This window comes from Schistocerca serialis, chromosome 2 (genome assembly GCF_023864345.2).
Source record: "Schistocerca serialis cubense isolate TAMUIC-IGC-003099 chromosome 2, iqSchSeri2.2, whole genome shotgun sequence".
NCBI classification, from domain to species: Eukaryota; Metazoa; Arthropoda; class Insecta; order Orthoptera; family Acrididae; genus Schistocerca; species Schistocerca serialis.
Genome location: NC_064639.1, coordinates 427,405,202 through 427,423,529, shown reverse-complemented (window position 1 = coordinate 427,423,529; position 18,328 = coordinate 427,405,202). Strand labels below are relative to the sequence as shown.

Sequence of the window (18,328 nt, the reverse complement as noted above, 5' to 3'; positions counted from 1 at the left end):
ATCACAAAGTGCTGAACAGAATTGGGGAGACAAGAAATTGGTAGCACAATTTGATCAAAAGTAGTGATCGGTTGATAAGACACATTCTGCGACATCAAAGGATCACCAACACTGTACTGGAGGGAATTGCAGGAGGTAAAAAACATAGAAGAAGACTAAGAGATGAATACTGTAAGCAGATTCAGAGGGCTATAGGATGCAGTAGTTACTCGGAGCTGAAGAGGCTTACACAGGGTAAAGTAGCATGAAGAGCTGCACCAAAAAACTCTTTGGACTGAAGACCACAACAACAACAACATATTGATGAGAACTTAAACTGGAAAAAGTGCATTTTGGAACTCCTAAAACAACTTAGTTCAGCCACATTTGCACCTACAATCCCTGAAAATCTTGGGAAGAGACAAATCAGTAAGTTGACATATATTGCATATTTTCATTCAATAATGTAATATGAAATAATATTGTGCGGTACTTCGTAATTCAGAAAGGGAGTCTTCATTGCTCAAAAATGTGCCGTAAGTGGTGCACACTCGTTTCGTATCATGTGAACATCTGTTTAAGGAGTTGGGCATTTTGGCTGCTGCTTCACAGTATATTTATGCCGTCATGATTTTTGGTAATAATCCACTGCAGTTCAAAAGGAAAAATAACATATACAATTTACAGTACTGGAAGATAAAATTGCATTCATCGCTCCATGTTAAGGTCTTTAGAACTAAAACGTGAATTGCTTTGCCCAGTGATATCAAATGTCTGACAGACAGCAAATTAAAATTTGATAACTAACAAAAATCGTTTCTCCTTGACAATTCCTTATAATGCGTAGAAGAATTTATATTAATGTAATTTTTAAAAGAGGTGGGTAGGAATTACTAACTCATATGTGTACATTAAAAAATTGGTCATCATGTGACTGTATTTACAAATTAATTTGTTACATGGAGGTAAAATGGCTCGTTCCACGTCATTACAATTTATCGAGAAAATTAGGCAAGGAACATGATACTAAGTAACTAACTCACGGTGACCAGGAGTTGCCGTTTCTTCTACTTCTTCGCGGTGAATATGCTGTGGACTCTGCTGTCTTTACAGAGCGCTGCACGCACGCGTCCTGGTATGACCAACACTCAGGCACCCTATGGGTCCTCGACTGTCCCGCTAAATCGCTACTATCTGAATCCCATAGGAAAATATCTGAGGCTATTTGTGATGCCACCTGAAACATAGCACTTAATTGGCCTGCAATTTGGTAGCTCTACGGGATCTAATGACGAATGTGGAGTTTCTTCTGGACGTGTTTTACCTGAAGAAACTTGTGGTTTCTCTCCCTCCCCGAAGTGAGGCCTTTATGAATGCTAGAGGCGTTGTTACTCGATATTAGCGTTTTATCGTGATTAGCGCTTTGTCCGGTGTATTGTTTCACTTGAAATTCTTGCCATTCAGTTGTTATTTTCCTTTTCTACATCTACATCTACATCAGTACCCGGTAATCCACGATGAAGTACTTCACAGAGTATTCACAGAAACAATTTTAGACTATTTCTCGACCATTCCACTCTCGCATAGCTTGTGGGAAAATGGATACCTAAATATTCATATGCAAGCTTTGATTTCTCTTATTTTATTACCATGATCACTTTTCCCTGAATCCTGAGACTCAACAAAATATTTTGGCGTTCGGAAGAAACGAATGGTACTTGAAATTTTGTGAAAAGCTCTCCGCAAACAAAAACACCTATGGTTTAGTGACTGCCACTCCATCTCCGTACTGTAACAGGGGATGTAGAAGCTAGTGTAGTCAGTCTCTGTAGTAGATTTGTTGAACCTTACAAATGTTCTGCCAATAAAATTCAGTCTTTGGTTGGCTTATCCAACAACATTTTCAACGTGATGGTTCCCATTATAAGTTGTGTGTAATTGCAATCCTCAGGTATTTAGTTCAATCGATAGTTTTTAAATTTGTATTATTGATAGCGCAACCGCAATTTTACTCGCATTATTCCCACTGTTACTGAACAGACTTGTATTAAACGTGGCTCTGATATGTATTTTGTCCGCAGTGTGCCAGTCCTGTGGAGGAGAACCACGTGCTGGGAAACGGGCGAGGGAGAGAGGACTCGGAGAGTTTCAAGAAGCGGCTACGCGAGGAGCTGGTGAACAGGGACGGCCAGAGGTAGGCATGGAACCATTTTGTACACTCAGAATGGGAGCCGGAAATACCGACACGTTTCATATCGTGGTTAATTTTCATCTGTATCACTAAATCAGAGAATTTCTTTCATTTTTGTCTAATTATCAATAAACGGGGTGAGTCATGAAAACTATTTCATGTACCATGTAACACATTGTGATATAAATTGTCATTCGTTAGATCCTTCTTCTATATTAAGAAGTAGAATATAATAAAAGCATCAAACATTTAATGTTTCACTCTCGAGTAGCAATACAGTTATCAAAGATAATGTCTAGTTTATGACAACTTTCACAGTTTTCATAAATTATTAGTTTGTTGAAATTAGTTTAGTTTTACTTTATATCATCATCAGTAGTTAATTTGTTGTCTGTTTACATCTATTTCTTACCTTGTCCCAAGCACTGGTGCTGTTTAATAGTGTGCCTTCGCATCTTCAGCCACTGGAGATGGGAAAGCACGCCATCAATTAATGACGCCAGGAAAACTTGAGAGATCACTGGCGCCACTTATCGTCTCACGCAGCATTTTAATTGTCTTATTTACACGAAAAATTCGTTTCACCAAGAAGAATGGCAAAGTCATTGTTCCTTGCAGTGGGGGTTGACTGTTACATCTTCTGTTTCGACGCAGTTGGACTTCTGGCAGGAATAAGACAGCAGAGCTTCTCATAGTAATTTAAAGTGACCTACAAAGCACTTTCTTTGGTTGCAAAATATACTTAACAGGATCGTGCCGAAGAACCAGGGTGCCGCTTATCCTAGTGTATGTTCGAATATAGCCAAATAATTTGTCACTCTGTAGCGGCGTATCCGCTGTTATGAAACATCCAGGCAGATTAAAACCGTGTACTGTATAGAGACTGTGATCCGTACTCTCTGTCTTTTGTTCTTTCTACCCGAGCTGTAAAAGTGGGAATCTCGTTCCTCCTTCATTGTTCAAATCTGTTAGTGCCCCTTTTTTAATTTTCAAACTTCACAGAAACTCTCTTGCACAAAATCAGCATTACGAAAAGAAATGGTTGGGGAATGGAATACTAAAATTTTTTGTGAGAATGCTGAAAAATAACGGAGCGCTTGTAGAAAAAGATAATTAAAAAGTAAAAGACAAAGTTGCATTCGATTCTCAACTTTTATTGCGGTGTTTGGAACTCTTATCAACTAGACACTAGAAATCGAATAAATTTAGTGTCGTGCTGCAACTATCGTAATAGCTCAGCACAGTCCATTCGAAAATTTAACAGAGAAGCTCCGAGAAATTAAATGGGAATTTTTGGGAGAAAGGCAACAAAGTTCTTGCATAAGCCTTTTGGCTAATTTCAGAGAAAGGGAGTTCGAGAAATAGTGTGCAACATTTCTGTTTCCACAGTATATGTCACGTAAGGCTCATGAGAATAGGTTAGCTGAGATTAGAACTTGTATTGATGCCAGTGTTCAGGTTTTTCTCGCGAACATAATATGATAGGATGTGGCTAATATTGGTATGTATTCTCCACCGAACGTGAGACAGTGGTTTGGAGAATATTCATGCAAATGTAGTTATAGCAGAAAAAGGCTTCGCTAAAGTCTATGGGTTGTTTTACAAAGAATCTTCCACTCTGCAGTATGAGAGAGCTACTGGCAGAACACAGAGTGTCGTACCTGAGTAGCTCAGACAATAGGGGGATTGACATTAATCGTAAGGCACCGAATTCAGGCAGACATACTGCGACTTATTTCCGATAACATTTAAGTCATTTATTGATGGAAAATAATCTATTCTAAGCCGGCCGGAGTGGCCGAGCGGTTAAAGGCGCTACACTCTGGAATCGCACGACCGCTACGGTAGCAGGTTCGAATCCTGCCTCTGGCATGGATGTGTGTGATGTCCTTCGGTTAGTTAGGTTTAAGTAGTTCTAAGTTCTAGGGGACTTATGACCACAGCAGTTGAGTCCCATAGTGCTCAGAGCCATTTGAACCATTTTGAACCTATTATAGTGTCCACTAAGATAATGTGCGTAGAATGATGATCTTTTAATTAATACGACGTACAAATTTATACGGAAAACTATTTACTTTATGGATGCTCAGATATATGGAAATGATGTTCAGACTGTACGCCGTAGAATTTGCGTTGTAAGTAGTGTTAGTGTCATGATTTGCTGACGGGCGCTGGTACTGATACGGCGACTTAGGGCTGAAACACAAACATCAGTGTGCATTGCAATTGCAGACAGTCGACATGGTTCTGGAAAGGTGAACAGGACTTTGCTCGTATTGCTGTTTTATCAAAACAACAGCAACAGTGCCGCAGCTCTTCGCTAGTATCGGGGCATTAAAGGAAAAGGGAGAGATTCTATTCTAATCCGGGGTTGAAGAACATTATTCGGAAATTGGAATTAACTGGTGACTTCGAAATTGCTTGTGGGAGAAAAATCCGTGACATGGCGCCTCAAACCGCGCAACCACTTCGCGCGGCGTTTGTGGGAGAGACTGACGACCAACTGTGCAACAAATTGTCGAACAGGCTACTGTTGCCATAGCTGAGGATGTTGGACGCAGTGTGCGATCTTCAAGCAGTGCTCGAGCTGTGTCACGAAAGCTGAACATCCCTTGTTCCACCGCACGAAAAGTGCTGCGAACGGTTTTGAAATGAAATCTCTAGTGCGATTCCAGGCTGTCGTGGATGCAGATGGTCGTCACATTGAGAAACGTTTATAACCTATAGCATAAACATGGTACGCAGATAACTAATGTTACCCTCTCATACGGAAATTAAAACGTGCTTCTTTTTTTTCTCAACGGTTTGCCGCGCGGGGTAGCCGCGCTGTCAAGGGGGTCTTGTCACGGTGCGCGCGGTATCGGGCGTCTTGTCACGGTCCGCGCGGCTCCCCCTACGCGCGGCTCCCCCCCCCCCCCCCCCGCCCCCGTCGGAGGTTCGAGTCCTCTCTCGGGTATGGGTGCGTGTGTTGTCCATAGCGTAAGTTAGTTTAAGTTATATTAAGTACTGTGTAAGCTTAGCAGCCGATGACCTAAGCAATTTCTCCCATAAGAACTTACCACAAATTTACAATTTTTTTACTATGGTTTAGTTACTATGTCCTCACAAAAATTTCCACAAAGTTTCAGTGTTCTAAGGTGACCCGTTTCTCATGGGGACCCCTCTCATGTAGCGGAAGTTTAATTATAATCATCCTATATGATGGCCCAAGCGCAGGAAATCTCTGTTAATAAAATGATAAAAGAAAAGCGTAACATTAAATAACGTCAGTCTTACAACGCAATTATCAATTTAGCTTTCCATGGTTTTTAAAATGCGATTGCCACAAACAAACGACAGGTGCGATACACGATGCAGGCAGCGCTATTTCTTGACATTATCAGTTTTATTTAGTAACCAGTACATGGAAACCACACTTTCTGTCGCCTTTCATTCGTCACAGATGATATAAAATGATCGTTGGCGAGCCTGGTAAAAAATCGCGATTACTGCAGTTTCCATATATTAACAGGATATCTTACACCACTCTCCAGTTCCAGGAGTTATATTACCTGTAACACACACTCACGGAACTGAGTCAATTGTTACGCTTCTGTAAAGAGTACAGTACAAGTTTCTCTACCTATGAGTGACAAATTAGGTTAAAATGCATTTAATTTTCGACATAGTTCCCGTTTGGATGAATTGACTATGCCAAAGTTTATTTGTCTTTTTTCTCCTGTCGAGATCCTATAAGTTGTGGAAAACTGCCACATACGACTGACACAGCCACAACCTCTTCATTCGATCCAAAGTTTTACAAATAAATCACTTTTTATACGTGGTAAAAAAGAAAACCTGATCAATAAAATCTTATTCTTACTGTCCATTGGTTTCATGCCCATACAGCCAACCGTAACTTATACAAATTAGTAACACTTGTCAATTTTGATTTTTACGAATGCACAACATTTAAACCCATTTATTGCAAGAAAGGTATGTATTTTTAAAAAAATTATATGCGTACAATGAGCGTAGAGCTTAAAATTTAAATTGACTTCCGTTTAAAAAATGTATTATTTTCGACTAAAGAAGGATCTACAAGAATGTATGTGTCCTATTTGTCGTCTGACTTATTCAGTAACTGGGTTGCGTCATCCAAGCAACGCGATTCTCCTTCTTGTCTCTGTTTCCTCGCCAGCCGGAGTGGCCGTGCAGTTCTAGGCGCTACAGTCTGGAGCCGAGCGACCGCTACGGTCGCAGGTTCGAATCCTGCCTCGGGCAAGGATGTGTGTGATGTCCTTAGGTTAGTTAGGTTTAATTAGTTCTAAGTTCTAGGCAACTGATGACCTCAGAAGTTAAGTTGCATAGTGCTCAGAGCCATTTGAACCATCTGTTTCCTCCGAGTAGCAGTCCTTGCATATGGTCTCGTGTTGCTGGTCCGTTCTGACCAAATAATGAAAATTTACGGCACTCAAAGGATGCGCAATTTACTGTGCCTGACCATCTGGACACTCCTAATTCCTTAGGAGGTGAGTATATGAGTTTAAAACCCCCAATGTTGTCGTTCCGAGAAGAGTGGTAACGCTGTGGGGGCCTCTGTATCAAATACTATACAATTGATTTAGATTCCGATTCCTCTTGTCCTCTCGGGACGTTACGGTATTATAATGTTCATGTCTTCTTCTTTGCCAGAAGTAAAAAGAGGGTTGTTGATCAGTCCAAGGCGATGTAAGCGGTGACTGAATTTTATTCGTTCAATGGTTGTATAATATTCTCTTGAACCGCTTGCTTTTTTATATCAAAGCGTTGTCGGGATCACAGGATCTGTCGTTTTATATGTTTCCCTTTGTTGTTGATTGTTGCTCTCCCTTCCTCGTCACACTTCATTCTCATCGTGTGTGCGGTAACCTTGAAAGGCATCGCGTTCCTGAAGCTGCACCTTGTTTAGCCAGTTCGTCGACCTGCTCGTCGCCATGGATGCTGTTGTCGTCTTTGACTAGTTTAACATGGCATCTTTTTCTGTGTGTATAGCCGACTGACACGCTGCATAATTTCGTAAACGACTGGGTTGTTATGGAAAGTTATAACCGCCATTTGCCAGTATCATATGTTTATCTACACAAGCCTTTCATCAAGTGTTACAAATGTCAGGAATCATCTACATCTACATCTACATCCATACTCCGAAGCCACCTGACGGTGTGTGGCGGAGGGTACCCTGAGTACCTCTATCGGTTCTCCCTTCTATTTCAGTCTCGTATTGTTCGTGGAAAGAAGGATTGTCGGTATGTCTCTGTGTGGGCTCTAATCTCTCTGATTTTATCCTCATGGTCTCTTCGCGAGATATACGTAGGAGGGAGCAATATACTGCTTGACTCTTCGGTGAAGGTATGTTCTCGAAACTTTAACAAAAGCCCGTACCGAGCTACTGAGCGTCTCACCTGCAGAGTCTTCCACTGGAGTTTATCTATCATCTCCGTAACGCTTTCGCGATTACTAAATGATCCTGTAACGAAGCGCGCTGCTCTCCGTTGGATCTTCTCTATCTCTTCTAGCAACCCTATCTGGTACGGATCATCTGACTTGTATGGAACACAACTCATCGTGTGATCTACAAAAGTAAGACGATTTTTTTTAAATTTGTAAAACTTGAAGAGGCTGAAATCCAGATCGTGTAAAAAAGCATATCATACACTCAAGTGATGGTTAATCTTTCCGTAAGTTTCGTACACTGAAGAACCAAAGAAACTGGTACACCTGCATAGAAACGTGTAAGGCCACAGCGAGCATGCAGAAGTGCCGCAGAATGACGTGGCTTGGACTCGACTAATAGCTGAAGTACTCCTGGAGGAAACCGACACCATGAATCCTGCAGGCTGTCCATAAATCCGTGAGAGTACGAGGGTATGGAGATCTCTTCGGAACAGCACGTTCCAAGGCATCCCAGATATGATCAATAATGTTCATGTCTGGGGAGTTTGGTGGCCAGCGGAAGTGTTTAAACTCACAACAATGTCCCTAGAGCACACTGCAGCAATTTTGGATGTGTGGGGTGTCGCATTGTCCTACTGGAATTGCCAGAGCCCACCGAAATGCACAATAGACATGAATAGATGCAGGTGGACAGACAGGATGCTTACGTTTCACCTGTCAGAGTCTTATCTAGACGTTTCAGCGGTCCAATATCACTCCAACTGCACATACCCCACACCATTACAGACTCTTCACCAGCTTGAACAGTCTCCTGCTGACTTGCAAGTTCCTTGGATTCATGACTCGCCCGACGAGGCAACATGTTCCGAGTCATCAACAGTCCAATGTCGGTGTTGACGGGCTCAGGCGAGGCGTAAAGTTTTGTGTCTTGCAGTCATAAAGGGTACACGAGTGGGCTTTCGGCTCCGAAAGCCCATATCGATGACGTTTCGTTGAATGGTTCGCAGCTGACAATTGGTGATGGCCCTGTATTAAAACCTGCAAAAATTTGCGGAAGAGTTGCACTTCTGTCACGTTGAACGATTCTCTTCAGTCGTCGTTGGTTCCGTTCATGTAGGATCTTTTTCCAGCCGCAGCGATGCCAGAGATCCTATATGTTTTGAAAAGCAAGATAGATCCTTTCGGCAAGCGGCATTCTTCATTGTTTGTACATCATTTCCGATGATGATTTTCCAGCACAATAATACCTGTTGTATATCTGAGCAAATCTTATGGACGCACCCCTAGTTAATCAGCTTATGCGTTAACATCGGTAGTTAACCATTATCGGATGAACTTGTTAAATCCCAAAAATTACCAATAAGTATTTATTTTAGCTTAGGGATTTGTGAGCGACAGTTATTTAAACCTCTAGAATTCAACCAAATTTTTTACCCTTGTCTTGTTTCTTAACTGTCACTGTCCTTGCTAGTTTCATGGATGGAATAACGATGCGTTGATCGGTACTCTATTGAAGATCTTAAGTAGGTTATTTTCCCTATTTTTGGGAGTGCCAAAACATTTAGTTAATATTTTCAAATTCAGTTGCAGTATATGTTTTGCATTTAATAGTTCTTTTTTCATCTCTATTAGACTACACAGTTGCAAAAGATCGTGCGTTGCATCCTCATATCTTTCTTGTGGTCTGTAAGCCGGCGAAAGAGAGGGAGGGGTGGAAGTTCCTGTAGGATTCCCTCTGAGAGGTACTGCTATGGAGAACCTTCTGTAACGTGGTTCTCCCTCTGTTAGCGAAGCGCTTGATTTTCTGCCAAATTTCTACAAGTGATGGTTTTAGTGAAAGCCGAACAGATGTCTTCCAACTTTTTCTTTACTTTCGTTTCAAAGTAATTTTGGCTTTCGCAATCGCACGTTTAAGGGTCTAATGTGGTGAGTTCGCATTAATGTCTTGATTCATATTTCCTTTGTGTTCTGTCTCCCCCATTCCCTTGAGAGCGTCTTGGCATATAACGCGTCCGCTTTTGCTGTATGGCTTCGTAGGCGAATTTGTGATGGCTTCTGCAAGTTGTATACGCCGCTACGGCGACGTATGTATCTTCAATTACTTCCTTGTCTTGCACATCTCCCAATCAGCTTTCCGTGTATCCTATATATACATATGATAACGAATTTTGGTAGACTTTCCTGGTTGAGGTTTGGGGTTGTTTGGGGGGAAGAGGCAAAACAGCGAGGTCAACGGTCTCATTAGATTAGGGAAGGATGGGAAAGGAAGTCGGCCGTCCCTTTTCAAAGGAACCATCCCGGAATTTGCCTGGAGTGATTTAGGGAAATCACGGAAAACCTAAATCAGGATGGCCGGACGCGGGATTGAACCGCGATTCCAGTGTGCTAACCACTGCCCCAACTCGCTTGGTCTCCTGGCTGAGGAATTAGAAGCGACAGGTGACCCGATCCTTGTCGGATATTCTAGTCTGCACCAGTATACGAGTCACTTCGAGTAACACCATAATAAGAAACATCCTGGCAGATTAAAACTGTGTGTCGGACCGAGACTCGAAGTCGGGACCTTTGCATTTCGCGGGCAAGTGCTCTGCCAATTGAGCTACCCAAGCACGACTCGCGCATTGTCTTCACAGCTTTACTTCCGCCAGTAACTCGTCTCCTACTTTCCAAACTTCACAGAAGCTTTCCTGCGAACCTTGCAAAACTAGCACTCCTGGAAGAAAGGATATTGCGGAGACATGGCTTAGCCGTAGCCTGGGAGATGTTTCCAGAATGAAATTTTCACTGCAGCTGAGTGTGCGCTGATATGAAACTTCCAATTAGGTCGGCTGCCAACTTTCCTTGCCTAGGCGTATTGACGCGAGTCGCCGAGTCATCATTCAGCTTTAATAAATTCTCTTCATCGGTTATTTCTGGAAGCATGTTCCTTTTCCTATCTGACCGTCTATAACCCCGTGGTCTGGTGGTGTATGTTCAGACCCTCCAGAATCACTTTAAGGCCGCTACGTGAAACACTATACTGAAAATTTTATCCTTACTTAATTCTTCTGATAGCTGGAATCGACTTTTGTCTGTTCTTTTGCATTGTTATTTCGCAACATTTGTAGAGCGCTATAAGTTAACTTCTGTTTAATATATTTACTTGTTCTCTAATCATTTCTGATCCCGAATCAGATTTTCACTCTGCAGCGGAGTGTGCGCTGATATGAAAGTTCCTGGCAGATTAAAACTGTGTGCCGGACCGAGACTCGAACTCGGAACCTTTGCCTTTCGCGGGCAAGTGCTCTACCGACTGAGGTGCCCAATCACGACTGACGCCCCGTCCTCACAGCTTTACTTCTGCCAGTACCTCGTCTCCTACCTTCCAAACTTTACAGAAGCTCTCCTGCGAAGTTTGGAAGGTAGGAAACGAGGTGCTGGCAGAAGTAAAGTTGTGAGGACGGGTCGTGAGTCGTGCTTGGGTACCTCAGTCGGTAGAGCACTTTCCCGCGAAAGGCAAAGGTCCCGAGTTCGAGCCTCGGTCCGGCACACAGTTTTAATCTGCCAGGAAGTTTCATTTCTGCTCCTGTCTAACTTCCCTACGACAGCTGCTGCACCACCCTGTAGCTCACCTCTTCTTTCCACTGAGTACAAAGCAGTATTATCAACAGTATGTATCAACTCTCATACTTAAAACCCATCGTCAAAGTTCCTTCATACAGTAGGTACAGTGTCGTGATGAAATATACATTTCTTTTATTTCTTTTGCAATTCAGGCATCTCTCACTTTTTTCCCCCATGCAGTTGTCAGAAGTAGCGTAGAATTCAAAAGATGTCATTCTAGCCTACCTGAGGAAATCAGTGAGATGAAATTTTTCCGTCAGATGAAATCATCTTCACGTTTTCTGGGGCAGGTACACCAGGTAAAACCCACTAATTCGATTGCTGTTTAGTTTTCACGCATGTGAAGTGGAGCCCAGTCGCAAAAGCAAAAGTGTGCAAAATCGCTTGTACTAATTCAAAACGGTTCTACGGTTGTTAATTCATGTAAACTGTATGGTGGTCGTTCTTGTGGTATATGTATGGCATCGTATATTTCGTACAAGTTTAAATGCAGACCGATTAAATATTGTCCTGGAAGAATTTCTACTGGTAAAAATGTAAATGTCTTGTGACTAGGACCTCCCGTCGGGTAGACCGTTCGCCGGGTGCAATTCGGCGATTTGCGCGTCGATGGGGATGAAATGATGATTATTAGGACAACACCCAGTCCCTGCGGAGAAAATCTCCGACCCAGCCGGGAATCGAGCCACGGCCCTTAGGATTGACATTCTGTCGCGCTGACCACTCAGCTAGCGGGGGCGGACATTTCTACTGGTGACAAAAATTTTGAAAAGAATTTTATGGTGGTTCTATTTATAGTTCATCCATTTAAATGAAACACAAAAAACAGAATTTAACAGTTGGTTTAAGAACTATTTGACAGATCAGCTACATTTGACTTACCACACTGCAGTGCACTTACAAAAATTAAAAATTAAAAATTTCATCGACACCAGCGCCTTTTCTGTGCTAGAACCATTACTCGTGGCGAGAACAGATTAAGATCGTGTACGAGCGCTGGTGCTGGGCGTTAACACAGCGCCTGTGGTGTGTCGCAGAGACCTGTCGAAGCACACGCACCTGGTGACGCTGGCGTTCAGCGACAAGCAGAAGGAGGTGGAGTACCAGCACCACAAGGAGTCCTTCGGCAGCGTCTCCGTGCTGGGCTGCCCGCTCGCCCTGCTGCTCATCACCGTGGCCCGCGTCGTCGTGCTGCCCAGGTATGCTTGCGCCTCATCTGTGTGTCTCTTATTATTTCCGAAGTGCACTTACCGTACTCGTTGGTTGCCTCACTCCTTAATACAGAGTGTTTCAAAAATGACCGGTATATTTGAAACGGCAATAAAAACTAAACGAGCAGCGATAGAAATACACCGTTTGTTGCAATATGCTTGGGACAACAGTAAATTTTCAGGCAGACAAACTTTCGAAATTACAGTAGTTACAATTTTCAACAACAGATGGCGCTGCGGTCTGGGAAACTCTATAGTACGATATTTTCCACATATCCACCATGTGTAGCAATAATATGGCGTAGTCTCTGAATGAAATTACCCGAAACCTTTGACGACGTGTCTGGCGGAATGGCTTCACATGCAGATGAGATGTACTGCTTCAGCTGTTCAATTGTTTCTGGATTCTGGCGGTACACCTGATATTTCAAGTGTCCCCACAGAAAGAAGTCACAGGAGTTCATGTCTGGCGAATAGGGAGGCCAATCCACGCCGCCTCCTGTATGTTTCGGATAGCCCAAAGCAATCACACGATCATCGAAATATTCATTCGGGAAATTAAAGACGTCGGCCGTGCGATGTGGCCGGGCACCATCTTGCATAAACCACGAGGTGTTCGCAGTGTCGTCTAAGGCAGTTTGTACCGCCACAAATTCACGAAGAATGTCCAGATAGCGTGATTCAGTAATCGTTTCGGATCTGAAAAATGGGCCAATGATTCCTTTGGAAGAAATGGCGGCCCAGACCAGTACTTTTTGAGGATGCAGGGACGATGGGACTGCAACATGGGGCTTTTCGGTTCCCCATATGCGCCAGTTCTGTTTATTGACGAAGCCGTCCAGGTGAAAATAAGCTTCGTCAGTAAACCAAATGCTGCCCACATGCATATCGCCGTCATCAATCCTGTGCACTATATCGTTAGCGAATGTCTCTCGTGCAGCAATGGTAGCGGCGCTGAGGGGTTGCCGCGTTTGAATTTTGTATGGATAGAGGTGTAAACTCTGGCGCATGAGACGATACGTGGACGTTGGCGTCATTTGGACCGCAGCTGCAACACAGCGAACGGAAACCCGAGGCCGTTGTTGGATCACCTGCTGCACTAGCTGCGCGTTGCCCTCTGTGGTTGCCGTACGCGGTCGCCCTACCTTTCCAGCACGTTCATCCGTCACTTTCCCAGTCCGTTGAAATTTTTCAAACAGATCCTTTATTGTATCGCTTTTCGGTCCTTTGGTTACATTAAACCTCCATTGAAAACTTCGTCTTGTTGCAACAACACTGTGTTCTAGGCGGTGGAATTCCAACACCAGAAAAATCCTCTGTTCTAAGGAATAAACCATGTTGTCCACAGCACACGTGCACGTTGTGAACAGCACACGCTTACAGCAGAAAGACGACGTACAGAATGGCGCACCCACAGACTGCGTTGTCTTCTATATCTTTCACATCACTTGCAGCGCCATCTGTTGTTGAAAATTGTAACTACTGTAATTTCGAAAGTTTGTCCGCCTGAAAATGTACTGTTGTCCCAAGCATATTGCAACAAACGGTGTATTTCTATCGCTGCTCGTTTAGTTTTTATTGCCGTTTCAAATATACCGGTCATTTTTGAAACACCCTGTATATGCAAAAAAAAAAAAAAAAATTGTTTTTAGTCACTCAGGAGAACCGTACACTATGCTGTATATCATCTTCCTGATCTTTTTCCAATTTTTTTTCTTTTTTCTTTCAGGACTCCTTAGTAGCCAACTGTGCTGCACACTCTGCTTTATCAATGCAAACCTTGTCCATCTGTTCAAATTCTCTGATGCAGTTTGCTCAGGATTAATTCGCATATGCTGTAGCACTTTCACCCTACCAATGTTTCCATCATCAAAAGCAATAACAGCGTCACTGACCCCTCACTTTATTGTCTTCATTGCAACAAAAACATTTTTTGGTAAACTAGTCCATTTAAGATCACTGAATGGCTCATTGAGATTTTGAGTCTGGCCATGCAGACACTTCTTCAGTAATTCACATTTTGCCAGGTCTCTGTAAGTAGGTTTTATGATATCCATGACTTCTGCTGGAATTGAATGTTTATGGCTGTATGAACTGTTTGAGTACTAGGCATTGCGGTAATTGCACCATGAATCAGGTCCAGGAGGGCAATGGTGACGTACTGGTTTTTCAGCAGTCTGTGGAAGGAGGTAGCCCATAATGCCTTCTTCATTTTCAACATATCCTCAGTATTATTTCTAATGGCCATCCCATAATACTGCTGTAGTTCGTCAATCATTTTGTCTGTCAGCCTGCCTCTTATGGTTTTACCAATAGAAAGTTCCTGGTCTCTCAAACTTTGTTTCAACTTCCTCAACCTAGTGCGCATCCTCTTCTGGACACATTCCAGTTTTGTGATAATCTTCGCACCATAAGGCTGAGCAGCTACTACACTGTTAAATGCTTTTGAGTCTCAATCACCTAAGAACTTAGTGTAACACACTCCCCTTTCGTTCACAGATCGACTAAAAATTTCAATAGCTGCAGAGGCCTCCATACCACCACCTGTTTCTTCATAATTTCTGTCACAGATATGCCCTTCTTCAGTCCCTGATTTACACTTATAACAATCGTTGGTTAAAATCTGGAAATCTATTACCTTTCCGGAATCCACACTGGTCACCATAGCAACAGAATTCTTAGAACTGTAGCCGTGCTTCTGCCAAGTGCCATCAAAAGCTACTGGTATGTCAGTCATACCATCATTTATTTCAACAGCTTCGTTTGCAGCACCGTTCATTGACCACGTGTAATAGATTCCACAGCAGCTCCAATAAATCCTGCATACTTGTCGATTTTACAAGGTGGGTGTGACATATTCATCATGGCACACATTGTTTCCGCTGCAGAGTGTCCTTTGCCAATAGCTCTCAATCCATAAAACTACCTACCATTTACATCAAAATAATTATCTTTACGCTCATCGGAATTCCAAAATGAATGAGTATATTCACAACTGGCACAATTAATGGAAAGTCTCCTGGCTAGTCAATTTGATACTTCACTGTCTTCATGTAAACTAACTGGCTCCCCACATATTTTACAACACACACATTCACCTAACACTCTTGTTAGGATGTGTAAATTTATCAGAATGTAACTTAACAAACCATTTACATCACTTTCGTTTTGAGAAAACTGTGAATGACAACGTTTTATTTTATATCTTCGAAGCGCTAGTGGGTGTTTCTCTAGATACAGACGAGTTTGACTGTATTTCATTGTCTGTAACTTCACACGCCATATGTTGAACACAATTTTTCCCTTCATTCGAAAATCTATTACCGTGAAACCCACGTTTCTTAAAAACACTTCGTTTCGGCGTCATACTTCACTTTTGAGAGATTTACCAATCTATTCGTCACTTTTCCTCAGAATAACGTTAGCACTTCGACATACAACGCGTGTTTACACTATGAAACGATACGATGCTGTTTTTGTCAGTGCTACCAATACAAACACGTAATTCAACCATTATAACACAACAATCTACAGTCTTCTATATAAAAAATTACCAATTTTATTAGATCTTGACGTAATGCACGTAGTGGGGCCGAAAAAATCTCCAGTGTGCCAGTTATCCGATTTTAATATGCAAACTGAATGCCACAGTTCTCTGACTGTCGTCAATGCTCCTAGTTTTCAGTTGCGTAGGTGCCCTTTGGAACATACATTTAATAGGAGTCATATGCGAGTCTGAAGGAAATAAAAGGACAGAAAATGATGCCAATATAATTAAGAAGAGGATATTTATTATAAAGCATCGAAATAACAACTTTCGTTTGAGTGAAACAGATTATTAGGGAAAACGCACCGTCGCCAGATACAACTGCACTGGCCAATGACGTGTGGGTTACGCAGGATGAAGTAGCTGCGGCAGGCCACCCCAAGTATACGCAGGATGACTAAATATACCGAGGTACGGTCTTCCTCAAGTTATAGCGGGCGATATGGCTATATTCCAGACGTTCGCAAGTAATTTCTTTCGTTTATAATTTCTTTTTAATGGCACTGTATACCTTTTTCTGTGGCATTTGCAAGAAGCATCCACGGAAAATTCAGCGACGTTACATGTATGGGACTTGATCAAGTAATATTAAGTTAACAGCTTTACAAACCACTGTCCCGCCGTCAGGAGAAGACGTTTCGCAACGTCTGTCCTGTTATACCAAATGCAAGCAAACACGTTACTCAGGTACGGTTCGTGTATTTACTATAACGGCTGTCATATCAGGTGCTCAAAATGTTGATCTTGAGGTACGCGCTATACAGTCATCCTGGAGAAACAATACGGCACGTTGAATGACATCTGGAGTTAACGGAAGCATTGGTCCGTGTAATAAGGCATTTCCTCAAAGACCTCCAGTTTTAATTTTCGCCACAGATAAAAGTATAGAAGTGCAAAATTTTGCTAGTGTGCAGACTGTTTTGAGAGACAACTACATTGATTATTCCGCAATCCACCTTACGGCGCGGTGAAGGGCACCCTGTACTACTACTAACCATTTCCTTTCCTGTTCCTCACGCAAACAGAACAACGGAAAACGACTGTCTCTATGGCTCCGCACGAGCCCTAATTTCGCTTATCTCATCTTCGTGGTCCTTACGCGCGGTGTATGTTACAGGCAACAGAATAATTCGGCAGTCAGCTTCAGATGCCGGTTCCCTAAATTTTCTCAATAGTGCTCGTCGGAGAGTACGTCGCCTTCCCTCCAGGTACTCCCATTTGGGTTCCCGAATCATCTCCGTAACACTTCCTGTTGTTCGGACCTACCGGTAACAAATTTAGCAGTCTGCCCATTAATTGTTTCGATGTCTTCCTTTAATCTGACGTGTTACAGGTCCCAAACACTCGAGCAGTGCTCACGAATAGGTTGCACTAGCGTTCTATAGACGGTGTCCTTTACAGATTGTTGTGTCTAGACAAGACAGCCTAGACACAATGAGAGGAAGCCGAAAGGCACGCGCTATAAGTTCACGCAGGATGGCGTGAGGTCTGAAACAGGATACGTAATGAATGCTATAAAGAAAAGTACGTAGCTTCTGGAATACTTTAATCCATCCTTGGTACATTGCTATTGACGATACAAGTGAGACTCTATAGTTTCAGACAATATACTGTTAATGGCGCCTTGCTAGGTCGTAGCCATTGACTTAGCTGAAGGCTATTCTAACTATCTGCTCTGCAAATGAGCGAGGCTTCGTCAGTGTGCATCGCTAGCTACGTCGTCCGTACAACTGGGACGAGTGCTAGTCCGTCTCTCGAGACCTGCCTTGTGGTGGCGCTCGGTCTGCGATCCCTAACAGTGGCGACACGCGGGTCCGACATGTACTAATGGACCGCGGCCGATTTAAAGCTACCACCTAGCAAGTGTGGTGTCTGGCGGTGACACCACACAGATGAACCACAGTTTGCTAGAAGCATCGCAATAAACCGAAGTCTGCCGTTAGCCTTTCCTACCATAATCCTCAAATGCTCGTTCCATTTGAAATCGCTGTGCAATGTAGCGCCCAAATATTTAAAAGAAATGACTCTGTCAAGCAAGACACTATTAATGCTATTTCTGAACTTTATGGGTTTGCATTTCCTAATTATCCGCATTAACTTACATTTTTCTATATTTTCCTGAACGCTCTAAATGCGTCTGTCTCTACATGTGGCCGGCCGCGGTGGTCTAGCGGTTCTAGGCGCTCAGTCCGGAACCACGAGACTGCTACGGTCGCAGGTTCGAATCCTGCCTCGGGCATGGATGTGTGTGATGTCCTTAGGTTAGTTAGGTTTAAGTAGTTCTAAGTTCTAGGGGACTGATGACCACAGATGTAAGTCCCATAGTGCTCAGAGCCATTTGAACCTCTACATGTGCTGAACAGAAGGGACATCCACCATGTT

The 18,328-nt window shown here is 42.9% G+C and overlaps 1 protein-coding gene across 1 annotated transcript in view; it reads left to right on the top strand.

The window, feature by feature from the left end:
- The window catches only part of LOC126456037 (adenylate cyclase type 3), a 418,454-nt gene that overhangs the window by 232,592 nt on the left and 167,534 nt on the right, over positions 1-18,328 (top strand). The window contains exons 8-9 of the mRNA XM_050091793.1: positions 2,061-2,173; positions 12,226-12,387. Of these exons, the coding sequence (XP_049947750.1) occupies positions 2,061-2,173; positions 12,226-12,387 (275 nt within the window). The remainder of the gene's footprint in view (positions 1-2,060; positions 2,174-12,225; positions 12,388-18,328) is intronic.